Below are 13,305 nucleotides of genomic sequence, written 5' to 3' on the forward strand. Positions count from 1 at the left end.
ATGTTTCACAAAGTTTAAAATAATTATTCAAAATATCAAACATATTTACTATTTTTCATTAGTTATCGTTAAACTAATGATAATTGCTCTTATTCCTATATTTAACCCAGAAAGTATGTCCTTAACAAACTGCAAGACTGTCTAATAAAACTGGATATAAGATTTAGGACAAAAACATTTGTCATCATGCAAGAGTGACCAGCAATTAACACAGGTAAGAATTCAGATTCACTATGCCATAAAACAATTATGTAACTCCAGAGACATAGATCAGCACAATAAATATGCACTAAGGTAGAGATGAAAAATACAAACATAAAAGAACTCAGATAAGAAACTATAAAAAAATAATTCTTTTTATGAGCAATGAAATGAAAAGATGCCCCACAGGAACAGAAGCATTTGTTCTCAAACTCAGTGCTCTCTTGCAAGAGGATTTAGAAAATCTATGGGTATTGAAAGGAAAGAAATCAACTCACCCTGATTTTGCTACATTTATAGTGCATGACTAGTGTTAAACATATTTTTGTCCATATGGAAAAAACAATCAAACAGAAATGCTAGAGACATACAGAGACATGCCATTTCCTGGTTTTTTTTCAGTAATATGCTTCCTCAGGTTAAAGAATAGGATACTCCAAGGCATTTTCTAAGCTATTGATACATAAAATCACAAAAGGTGTACCTGTAGATCAACAAACTTTTTATTTCCAAGGAAAAACAGTAACATCATTAGTTCAGGGAAATTTAGGTGTCATTTGAATCAAAGACCAAATACCAACTGACTTCAGTGACAGAAGGAACTGGGTTTTGGTCTTAAAAGCCACCAGCCAACATTGTGGTCTAGAAATATAATTACAGTTTAGTTTGTAAACAGTATCAGTATCATTGTGCATTTAAGATTTTTCTGTTTCTTTTCTTTACCTTATGTATACTGATTACAGATCACCAGGTCCTGAATCCCTCAAGCCAAAGGAACACAGAACACGCCTTGACTGTTCGTACCAGGGTAACACCTTACTTGCCAGTTATTTGGCAAGTAAGGAGGTAGAAAAAATAATTTTAATTGTTCATCAGTACCTTGTTAGAATTAGACTGTAGTGCTCCCAAAACTCATGACTAGTGAGTTTTAAAATAGATGTACTATCAAAAGAGGGAGTATCCATGTGAAAGAACCCTAAAATAAGGAAACAACTTGGAGCTCTGTGTGTGAGAAGGGTGGCTGTAATGGAAGATAGTACCAGTTTAATTCCTTGTTAGGTGTATTGCATGATGTTTTCTTTTTTAGCATGGTTAAACCCTTATTTAAGGCAGGGCATGCAGGGTTTGGCAATAGATCTTGCAGATAAAGATCTACTGTTCTGCTCTGGTAAGTGGAGGGAGATCTGAAAGCAGTGGAAGAATACTAGGTCTGCTCTTCAGCAAAATGAAAAACCACAGCATGTGAGTAATCCGTTCTTCAGTCAACAAAGTATGTGTTCAAGTCGTTCTCTGAATAATGATGGGATTACTCACGGGGTAAGGTTAAGTGCTTTTGCTGAACTAACATATCTGGACGTAAGCCAGAGTATTCTGTGCAGGTCTTCTTGGAGGTTTTCTCTGCAAACATTGGAACACCCACAGAACTGTAGGGAGCATAAAGATTCTTTTCTATGCTTTCTATATAATTATCTCGTAGAAACTCTCTGAACTTAAACTGACTGAATTTTGCTTGCTTCAAAGCATGTTAATCCTTACACAGGATATTATTTTGTTCTAATACCAGGACCAAAATGCTACTTGATAATCTAGGACAGTGCAGTGAAGAATAAAATCTTTTATAAGAGGATATAAACCATTATTCTGGTTTCAGAAGTCATTGAAACTAATGATTGTGCAGATATAATTGAAAAATACGGCCATTAATTTCTACAACATACAGAATATTTATCTGTAGTAATACAGATACCTTATTTTTGGGTACATGGCAAAGAAGTAAACAAAGACTTGTTTTGATGAGATTGTGCCATGAGAGTAGGTCCCTAAGATGCAAAAAAACCTGATTTCAAACCAAGGGGGACCAAGTTCACACAGCCCAGATAAGAGAGGGCTGTCTCAGCCTCAACATGCAGACAGCTGGTGTGCTGCTCCCCTCAAACCAAGGATGGTCAAACAAAGAGGATATAGATCCTCAGGCAAGGAAGAACCCCCAGGACTGGAGGTTAGACTGAAGAGGGGGAGTTGGGAGAGAAAACAATAAAAGTAGCAACCAGAGTGATGCGTTCCTATCTATCAGTTTTCTATGGTCCACAGTCATAAGGCAGAAACACTGCACTAACAAGTAAGGGTTCATGCACACCTGAGGTGTAGCAACAGTGGGATGTTTACAGACACTTTGACTAAAACTACTAGAGTAACTGGTAACTCTTCTATTGATCAGTGTCCTCCAGCTACCATTTTTTAGATTATATTTTTCTAACTGATTTTGTGTGGTATAATAAGGAAAAAATGAGCTACAGATAGCTGTGTGGAAACCATGTCTACTAAAAATTCATTAATAACTAAGTCCGCTTCTGTGCAGAGAGCCTGAGTAAGAGCTCTCTGCACTGAAGACTGTGAAGACCTTGATGGAGGCATTTGGTAAAGTTGCTAGTGTAGCTCTTAAAAGTTATAAAAAATCTGAGGCTAGATCTGAGCTGAAATAAGTGAGAAGGGGAGCATTAAAATAACGGTCTGGAATGACTGCAACTTGTAAAGGGATCAGGCAGTCTAGTTTTACCTAAACTGTGACAGCAGGAGATCCAGTGAACACTTTTTTTCTAAACCACTAATAAAAATACAATTGCCATTCAACAGAATGAATATACAAGCTATTTGCACATTTTGCAAACTTAGTATTATTTTTTCAGTCAGAAGCTGTGCCATAGAATACGTTCCTCTGTTAGCAATGGTACCATTTCTAGTAGAAAATTTGAAAAAAAATATAATAAATTAGTTTCACTTTAAAAGTATTGATATGACTCAATTCAACGTTAAGGCTTCTCTCTTGAATTATAACTGAGTTTACTGTGCTTTGAAGTCTTAAGCCTCTAACTGTCAGCTGCAACACAATGAGAGCAGAGAGGGCACTTCATGGTAGGTTTACAATTCTAACTGCAGAAAATGTGAAGCAAAGGATTGACATATTTTTATATATATATATGTAATCAGGTAGTTTCTGACATTTAGCGTAATCATTCCAACTGGTCACAGCAAGTCAGATTTTTTAAAGTCTAGGTAAGTTTGACAAGGGATCTAGAAATCCTATCAAATTTTCTGCAGTAACTCAGTCCCATGGAAAAGGTTTCATAGTCTTGCTCTATTGAAAAGGCAAGACTGGATACAAAGTAGAAGGCACAGATATTATAGAACAGTCACATTTCTTGAATACAAAGATCTTATAAATTAGAGAATGATTAAAATTGGGAACAGCCATTTTGCTGGTGCTTTATTTCTCAGTGCTGACTGTTTCTTGACCAAACATCTCTATCTTTTCTAATGCTGCACCACCATGTGCTGGAGGAGTCTTTCCTGAACAGCTTTTCTTGTTTCTTCCCATTTCTGTAGCTTCCACCAATGTGTTAGTCAATGGTTTTCCCAGTGTTTCTGGAAGCATTATGGTTAATATTCCACTCAGAAGAGCCATGATTCCAACAAGCAACTGGAAGAAACAAACAGCAGCTGTAAAGGTAGAAATGTCTTTCAAGTTGTTTGTAGTTTTGATCTTGCTTGAGAGCATATTTAAAATAAAGCACAAGGAACTGAAATGTAAAGAAAAGATCATAAGTCTTAAATATTACCTATATAAAAGATCTACCTTTTTTTGTTGCATAAATGAAAGATTATGCAGCACAATTTATCAATGAGCAAGTGAAGTGTTTTGTTCACAAGGGATCAATACAGTGCAAACAGGAATAATTCTGTCTGAGGAAACAATATATATTATCTTCATTTCGTATTTCTGCTATCAGGCATGTATTTAAGAACTGATTCTAGGATTGCATACATTTATTTTTACACACATGTACACAGAGCCACAATTTCCCTGCCACCTGTAATCTCAATTCACTCTCCAGCTCCTGTGTAGCTGTACTTGAACCTGTGTGCCTGTCCCTCCTGCATAGCCAGACTGAAATTTCTTAGTATGGTTCATTGGCCTTGAGCCACAAAGTGCACATCCATGCTCAGCAGATGATGAGCTAGCTCTCAACAAGAATACTTTGCTAAATTCAGTTTCAAAGAACTGTTAGGAGTGCAGGCATCTACTGACAGTTGCACTGGGATCACATTTTGGATTTGTCCATGGGGTACACAATTCCATAACAACAGCTTACTTCAGCATGAGTGGTGCAAGGATCAGGATAATGTGGGTAGATAGAGAAGCACACATTTGCTCCAGGAATATTTACTCTTCCCTTTCATTTCTATATCTTGTTCAATGAGAACAATTCACACTTTCCTCCTTTGAGGACAGAACAGGATTAAAACCCTGACATTCCGCAACACCAGGTTATAAATGACTCAAATCTCTCCTGATAGAAATGCTTTCCCACAGTACATCATGTCTGGTCTCAGTGTTTTTCCATTCTATGACTCTGCACTTTGATACTGTATTATCTTTATCTCGCTGATTCTCAAGTCTGTCCTGTGTTTAATATATTCTTTCCAGATATGAGAGAGAACATTTGGAATTATTGTGCCTATGTCTCTCACACAGAACTTGAGACAAGAACTGGCCAGCTACCACTTGCAGCTAAGCCAGACTTTAAGTCAGAAAGGTGCTTTAATATCAGAAGTCTCTATTGTAACTTTGAACAGTTCTATTTTCATGTACATGCACTATGCTAGTTTTGCTTCTCTTCTCCCCCAAAAGAAGAGGACAGTTTCTCTCAAGCATTATTTTGAGAAGTAAAAGTCATGCAGTTGCATACAGTCCTCTTTTTGCACTTGCATTAAATATATAGAGGCTGACAAAATAATAAAAAAAGGCAAAATACTGCTAAATACTGCAAACTACAGTGAAAATAAAATAGTCATGCTCTTACCACGAAAATTTAAAACAAACAAAAAAATCCTAACAGTAATAGAACCAGAAGAAATGGCACAAACAGTGCTTCAGTGACAAATTGAGGGAAATTCTTGTGGACATATGTGGCAAGAGTGATATTTAAAAATATATTCCAAAACACTAAAATCTCATCTCTGTGTGTCAGAATGCTTCTCTACTAATAAAATATGATTTTCTGCTATGGGAAGACAGGATGAAGTGACACATGGCAGCTATTCCACAGTAACCTCTCTCATGCACATCCTTTAGCCTCTCATAAGTTTACATTTGAGGATATTGCAGTCTGTAAAGAATATTGAATCTTACAGACACCCATACATTTGGAGTGTATGAGAACAGGGTCACTACTTATACCAAACAGAACAAGGTTAAAGCAACACTGTGTGCTTTAAATATGTGTGTCTTCTCTGTTTCAGTTAGTCTTTTAGACACTTGGCATTCTTCTCATGTTTTTCTTCCTCATGAATCTACCTCTTATCCCCCTGAGAACTCTCACTATTCTGTAAGCATACACATCACCATTTTTCCTGCCTTTTCAACTTGGCTCTCATAACTCTATTGCATCATGTTTTCTTCAATTCTATGTGAAAAGAAGATTTTTCTATGTGAAAGCTGATGCATGCATGTAATTCCCGCATTTCCCTTCTCCCTGACTCTACAAAGCATTTTCCAATATTTCCTATGAAAGACAAAATATGAAAAATTAAGTCACAGTGTATTTATTCAAGGGCTTCTCAAACATTATCTGCCTTTTCAAGGGCAGTAGCCACAATTATCAATGAAGTTACATTTAGTCAAAGCAAGTCTTTTGCTGTCTTATCTTGGCACACTGCTTCATAAGGCATTTGACATAATTTAGCCCTTTGCTTGTTCATTACAAATATATAAATTTTGTATGTATGTACCATTTTAAACATATGATTCAGTATCAGAAAATGTTCTAATATAGTCAAATGCTTATGGAATAAAGTGTACTATTGTACAAGATATTTAAGTACATTTAAGCTGCATTGAAGTTAATTTGACAGGTGTACCTTCTTAAATGAATTGCATTTTCAGGGCCTTAATTTTTGAAATCTGACTATCTGCTTAGTTAAACTCTCAGAGTACTCCCAACACTTCAGTACAGCCAGCAGCTTCTACTATCTACCATAAAAAACTTCAAAAAAAGATGCACCATCATTTTTCATATGTCCTCTGCCTTTCCTTGAGCAACAATTTCACAGTGGTCTAAGACCAGGACTTAATATATTTAGTCCAGAACAAAAGGTATTTTGAATTAAATATCCCTAAAAATAATACTTTTACTTCTACTTCAACAAAAAAGATTAAATTTTAACCTGAAAATCCACTAGTATTAGACACAGTATTTGCATTCATTTAATTTTACTGACTTCATTGAGGTCTTCTTAAATTTCTAATTTATGTTTTTTCTGAGAGATAAATCCAGTCTGTTAAAGGGCTACTGTAACATAATTCTTACCAGCTGAGAAACAGGAATAGGTTATACATGGAGCAGTTGCTTTACTGTACGTTTTCTATAAAGCTGTCACATAAAAAACATACTTGTCAAGTTATTCAAGATTTACAGTCATTCAAATGAGATACTTGCAGTACTCACAGGTGGCATAACTGTACAAGAGGCAGACTGTCAAATAGCAGTATTGACTGCTCAACAATGTGTAGTGTATACAATAGATCAGTGTGATGTATATCAGTTTACTCATAAATATAATCTATTTTATTTCATTTCCATTCCAAAAAGCTTACTTGACCTGAGACTTGGCACGCTATGCTCCAGCACAAGACAAGTCCATTTAATAATCTGACAAATGCTCTACAACAGGAGCTAATAATGGAAACATATTCACTGTGAACTACTACACAACTACAAATACTCTGGATAATTTTTGTACACTGAGAGTTGTTCATAGCTGAAATAATTCCTGTGTTTATACTGCCATTTGCACTGCTCTCCAGCATGTCTGAGCATTCCCCATCTGTAGTTGAACTGCAGCACTTCTGCACAGATACTAAAGCTTATCTCATCCAGTAAAGGCAAAATGCTGACAAGAGAAAAAGAATGTTCTCCCATGATCACTCTACTCTGCAAATGTTTCTTTGTCTTTTCTGGGATGACATTTTGGTTTGTGGAGGCCATTGTTAAGAAAGAAAAAATTTTTAGGAGCTTGAGGAGATAAATTAATTTGTAGTCTTCTTCATCCTCTTAGTTTTTATCCAAAACAACCAAAAGTAATTCATTTAAATAATGAAATTAGCTTACAAGATTTCTCTGAAACCAGTCTCTACCATCTATAATTGGAGATTTTATAGTTGCAAAATCAAAAGGGCACAATGCACTTTTTCAGGAAACTCCAATGTGATGGACAAAATTTGAGTAAAAATCCAGGTTAAAGACACATCCCATTACATTTTCATCTTTGGATATGTATCATCTACATAAAACATCAATGTGCTAGTAACAGTGAATCCTAAGGGGTTTTTGAAAGAATTCAAACTATTTTAAATCAATAATAAATTCTTCTTTACTTAAAATTTAAATATAAACTTTGTAATTCCTTCTGGTTTGACATATATAGGCATAATTTATCCTTCAAGGGAAAAAAGGGATTGAGTAGCTGCAGGACTTCCAAGCAGCAAATGCTTCATAACAGAAATGCAACGAAGAAATGTGATTCATCTGTAAGCAGGAAATACTTAAAATATTTTGTCCAAAATGGATCTGCTACATAATGCAGACAAAATGCCCAAAGTCCACAAAGGAATGGTTCCACCTCTCTTTTGTGGGGCAACTGGTGGTAGAAGACAAAACCTAATGAAAACATGACCTGGAGTTACCTAAAAAGTAAGGTGTGCTTAATGAATACAAGGTTCTGTTGCTAGTCAAAGCCACCATGAACCTCATCAGTATACCATTTCCTTCTCTTTTTCTGTCTCATGAATTGTTTTGTTCAGTTCTTGTAAATGAACACAGAGAGGGACCTTTGGGGCAGGTTTGAAGACCAGGTGTAGTAAGCACAAAACATTCTTGATCTTTTGGAAGGCTATTCCAAAGATGTAATGTCCCAGGGAAGCTGTGGAAAATATTAAGGCATAGTGTAAGAAAAACCAGCCACCTGTGGTGAGTTCAAGAATGGAAGAACTATGCCTTTGAAGAAAGGTGAGAATAAGTCAGGAGCATGGTCAAAAACTGCTAGGCCTGCAAGAAAGTATGGACTATGACACTTCCTAAATGTTACATGGTAGATGCAGAATATTTTAACAGAAAATATTTTTATCAATTTTACTCTAGTATTCAGTGCATAAATATTTTTCTGTCTCCCATCACAAAAACATTTCAGAATATTTCAGTGATTCAAAGTCTCCCTTTTACTTTAGCTGCGTATTTTTAACAATATGAAGCAACTAATCTTTGGGACTTAAAATTTTGAACAAGAATGGCTTACTTAATTTTCTTTTCAAAATAAACATTCAGCCTTTGGTTCCTTTGTCATGTGAAAAACATACTTGGCAAGTTAGTAAAGAGAAAACAAATAACACATGCACCTTTTCAAAACCAGAAACATTCACCATAGAAATAAATACTTACAAGTGGCATGAAAATCCAAACACTTCTCAGATATACACAGAAAGGAGCAACCACACTTCCTACACGGCACATCATGCTTCCACTTCCAACAGCAAGTGATCTAGACTTAAAAAAATTTGATTAAGAATTCTAGCAGATAAAGGAAACAATTAGAAATGCACAGACACTTAAAACATCAGTAGGATTTATGTCTTTAAGCAATTATACTAGGAAGCTGTCACTATGCCAAGGTAAATTTATGTTGTAGTGAAATTCAGCTGCTTCTGTAATTAAGATTAAAAATATAATCATCCTTCAGCACAGATCCCAGGATGAATAACGAGGACTTTTAAGAAAGGCATGAAAAATGTTTAAGAAAGTATTGAGTATTCTTCCAGTTCCCCAATGGAACCAATCAATGCATATGGAATGGAAAATGAATAAAAAAAATGAATAAAAAACTATGGTACAGCCAAACACCAGACAACTCTGAACTCATCCCATCCCAAGTCTTTGAGATCACCTCCACTGATGCCAAGGGCTGCTGGATCAGGTGCAGAACAATAACAAAGGGAATGAAATAACATCCAATTAATGAAAAACACATAACTGGTGAAAGTTCTTACCTTACAATTGTTGGGTACAGTTCTGCTGTGTAGAGATATATAAGGCCAAATGCCACACCTATTGAAAATTTTCCAGCCATATTTGCTAAAATAATTAATATACTGAAGTCCTATTGAAAGAGAGCACAAATAAATATATCACGAGAAAATAACACTTTCAAACATAATTGAAATTCTTGAAAAGTTGTGAACCTTAATAAGCAATGCTTATTGCTTGCTTTTTAAAAATTGCTCAGTAAGTTACTAATGTTCATATCACTCTTTACCAGTCCTGGTTCACTGAAGTCTTGGGAACATTTTACATGTGACTCCAGCAGTGACAGTGAAACCTGTACTGAAAATGCAGAAATCTACCTTTGACTGGCAGCTGAAATTTAAAATCAGCCTTTGACCAACTATATGGTTTAGAGAGAGCAGCTGCATCTACTGGCTTAAGAGCCTTTAAAATCAATTTCTGCTATAGGAACACTTTCAACAATACGTGACTAACCTGAGGTATGAACATAATTAAAACACAGATCAGTGCACTTAAAATAAGGAACGGAATGAGTGTGTTTCTCCTTCCCAGTTTGTCCATCGCAACGCAAGCAATGATATAGCAAGGCAACTCCACAGCACCTGTCAGTATGAAATTATTTTGTTTTAAGTCATGATTACACATATTCATGTTCTAACTCTAACTTCCTCTTTATGAGGATTAATTTAATCTAGGGGATAATAAATATGTAAAATCTAGAGATAACCAGTGTGTTGGGCTAGTTCATTTGGTAACAGAAATGGTGACAGGAGGCAGAAAATGGCCTTAAATACGGTAATGAGAGTGGAGAAGGACAAGGGAAACAGGTTTCACAGAGCAGAGCAGCTCCAGTTCTCCTTGGGATGGAAAATTACAGAAAACATCAAAGTCACAGTTCTGCTTTTAGGATACTGGCACTTTTGTCTTAAAGCTGTACATTTGCTGCTCTTCTCCTTCAAGTATTTTCACAACAGCTCAAGTATGCCCACAAGGAATATTGTTAGTGTCATACTGACACACCTCTCAGGACTTTCTAGCTTCCACCTGGACACAGAACTGAAGGCACAGGTGCCTCCCCCAGCTTCAGCTCAAAATCATCCCAAAGTAAATGGCAAGCAAGGTCTCTCCAAGTCCAGTTTTTTGAGTTAGCTTCACAAATACAGAGTGCAGTTCCAGCTTACTCTCTTCTCTATAAAAAAGAGGGCAGCTGCTTACAACATCCCACTCTTAACACAGATTGTCTCTTCCTAATGTCTCTTTCTGGAGAAAAACTTCTGCAGGAAGGAACTGGCATTTGGCGAGGACTGTTCACAAATACTGTATAAACATGATCTGCCCCAAGACAAATGATATTGAGCCTAAGCCACTTTGGACACGTTTTGAACCAATTTGCTCATGAAGAATGCTACTATGTCCAATGTAAAATCAAGGAATAACATAAGATACAGCCCTGAATGAATATGCTGCATTCCTTCATTAAGTGCGTATGGCATGTCATTACACCTGTAATATCAGGAAACGATCTTTTGGGCTTGTGCAATTATTATGTGTTTGTTAGTCTGCTAAAGTATTTTTAGAAGAGGTGGATACAGTGTACTCCAACCTAACATTTTAGTTATCTGTGCAATACTAGCTTCCACTCTTCAACACATCAGTCTAACAATACACTGTAATACATGACAAAACAAACTGAATTCATGAGAGCCCCAGTCCTTCTGTGTGCTTATGTACACGATCAGTCACATTCACTTCACTGAGAGTACTCAGTTGCACAAAGGAAAGCACATAATTTAATTCTTTGCTGGCTCAGAGCTACATGTCTGATCTAGAGTCCTCTGAAGTCAATGGAGTATTTCCACTGATCTTAACAAACTTTGAATCAGGCCTTGAATGCACTTAACTGCCTTTGTAAACAACAAACAACTTACATACCAGAGAAAGATTATACTCAGAATGATAAAATAATATCACAACTTAATAAAAAATATACTTTTGAGAAAACTAAAATTAGTCTTGCTTGTGAGAATTATGAATCTGTTTTTTACACAGACAAACTCAATATATCATGACTGTAAGGGATAAAAAGAATAATATTTTTCTCCTATTTTCCTAGTTTGTGCCTTTAACAGTGCAGGGCAAATTTTGTGTTGCTCATCTGTTTCCCCTGGTGTTTGTGTGGATCTGCTGCATGCTTGCAGGGCAAAGAGGAGACAAGCAGAATGCGGTTTTACAATCAGAAAGACAGATAGAGAAGAATTTTGTACACCATCAAATTTTAAATTCTTTTTTTTTTTGGAAACAGATTTGGAGTGAATGATATTCCTGTGTTAGTCAACTTTATGAAGAGTTAGCAAGAAGCTTTTTGAACAAGGCTCATAATTGAATGAACAAAGTAAAAAATTGGCTGTCAAATCTATAGACATTTCTAAATGTTATGTTCCAGTTCTGTCATTAACAGAATAAAGTACAAAAATATTTACCTATGAGAAAGAGATTTAAATACTCGTTGCCTCCTAAACTGACAGAACTGAGGGAGAAGACATAGTACCCTAAGCTCCCAGTGAACCAGATCAGCCAGACCGTGATGGTCCTTCTTGCAATTTGCCAGTTACAAAACAGGTCTAAGATGTTGTGCTTCTTTGTTGAGGACATGTCATTTTCACCCATTCTGCCACTGACTGGATCATCTTGTTGGACTGAGCACAGTTCAGAAACTTTGCAGGGAGTGTTTACTTTATTCCATCTTGCCATGGTATTAATCACTTTTTGTGCATCTTCATATCTTTCCTCTGACAGGAGCCAAAAAGGTGTTTCTGGGAGCATCCAGCAGCACAAGACAAAGGGAACAGTTGCTATGGAGAGAAATATCTGATAGACCCACCAGGTCCGAACCAGAAATCCCACGAGTGCCACAATCATAATTCCCATAGCAAAAAAAGCATGGACATGCATAGAAGCCCAGGTTCGTGCTTTAATGCCAACAAATTCAGTCACATAAACAAAAGCCACAACCAGATAGCCACTTGAAACCTGGGGGTGTGGGAGAAAGAAAAGAAAAAAAACCAGAGTGAGTTTTGTATGTGCTCTCCTTGTGCACCAGCAGTAAAAACAAAGAGTAACAGTGTTCCACATTTGTGCACGCTTAATTGCCACAGTGCTGGCCTGTCTCACACTGACAGAAAAAAGGCAACCCTGAAAACTAATCGGCTGGAGGAAAAGTTCGCTCAAACCTTCAGACTGCCCAGACACTGTATTTAAAAATATGAAGTGAATTTGGATGCTTCTCTGTAGTGGGGGACAGCCAGCAAGAGATACCTGAAAAGGAACCTAATTTGATGATGTCATTAAGCCCTTCCCCTCCAAAAATCAGGTCCCTTAATGACATCACAAACTGGATGCTCAGGAAAATGAGGTCCCCTGAGGTAATCCTCACTTCTGAAAATCCACTTGACCTTGGCTTTTAAGTAAACTATTAATAACCTACATGTCAAGGAACTGCAAATTTACTGAGAGTTACCTTCCACACCCTTGTAAATGATCTCATTAAATCAAATTTTTTACAATTATATATATATATATATGATTACAGGTTCTCATATGTTATGCAGTGAATGCAATTGCTGGCATGTTCTGCATGATAGTATTTTTTTATTGAATATATATATTATTGAACATATATATATTTCAATTTCTCTAGCAACATCAAATTCATGGTATCTCAAAACATTTCCAAACACAGCTAGAAAATATAGACTAGAAAATATTTCAGTATATTGTTTTGATTAATCAGTTTTCTGGTTGAAAATATGAAAGTTAATAATCTCTGATTCTGAACCCACTGAAGCTGACAGGAAAGTTGTGCTGATCTCAGTAGCACAGGGCCTAGAGCTTTAGGCCTGAGTCTTGCAAATCAGTCCCAGTGGCCAGTTAAAACCTGCAGCATTGGTCTGGTCTGAGCTTTTTGCTTTTCTAAACTACCACCATCCCT

The 13,305-nt window shown here is 36.3% G+C and overlaps 1 protein-coding gene across 5 annotated transcripts in view; it reads right to left on the bottom strand.

Annotated features, from left to right (window-relative positions):
• The window catches only part of LOC108503831 (solute carrier family 22 member 16-like), a 51,988-nt gene that overhangs the window by 15,919 nt on the left and 22,764 nt on the right, over window positions 1-13,305 (bottom strand). For 4 of the 5 annotated variants that reach the window (XM_017828206.1, XM_017828226.1, XM_017828216.1 and 1 more), the window contains 3 exons: window positions 11,798-12,347; window positions 9,302-9,411; window positions 8,697-8,796 (listed from right to left, as the gene is read on the bottom strand). In XM_017828206.1, the coding sequence (XP_017683695.1) occupies window positions 8,697-8,796; window positions 9,302-9,411; window positions 11,798-12,347 (760 nt within the window). Of the gene's footprint in view, window positions 1-682; window positions 3,680-8,696; window positions 8,797-9,301; window positions 9,412-9,791; window positions 9,920-11,797; window positions 12,348-13,305 lie in introns of those variants that run through there. The other variant, XM_017828242.1, reaches the window with a different exon arrangement.

The sequence above is a fragment of the Lepidothrix coronata genome, unplaced genomic scaffold, assembly GCF_001604755.1.
Source record: "Lepidothrix coronata isolate B3197 unplaced genomic scaffold, Lepidothrix_coronata-1.0 Scaffold5, whole genome shotgun sequence".
NCBI lineage: Eukaryota > Metazoa > Chordata > Aves > Passeriformes > Pipridae > Lepidothrix > Lepidothrix coronata.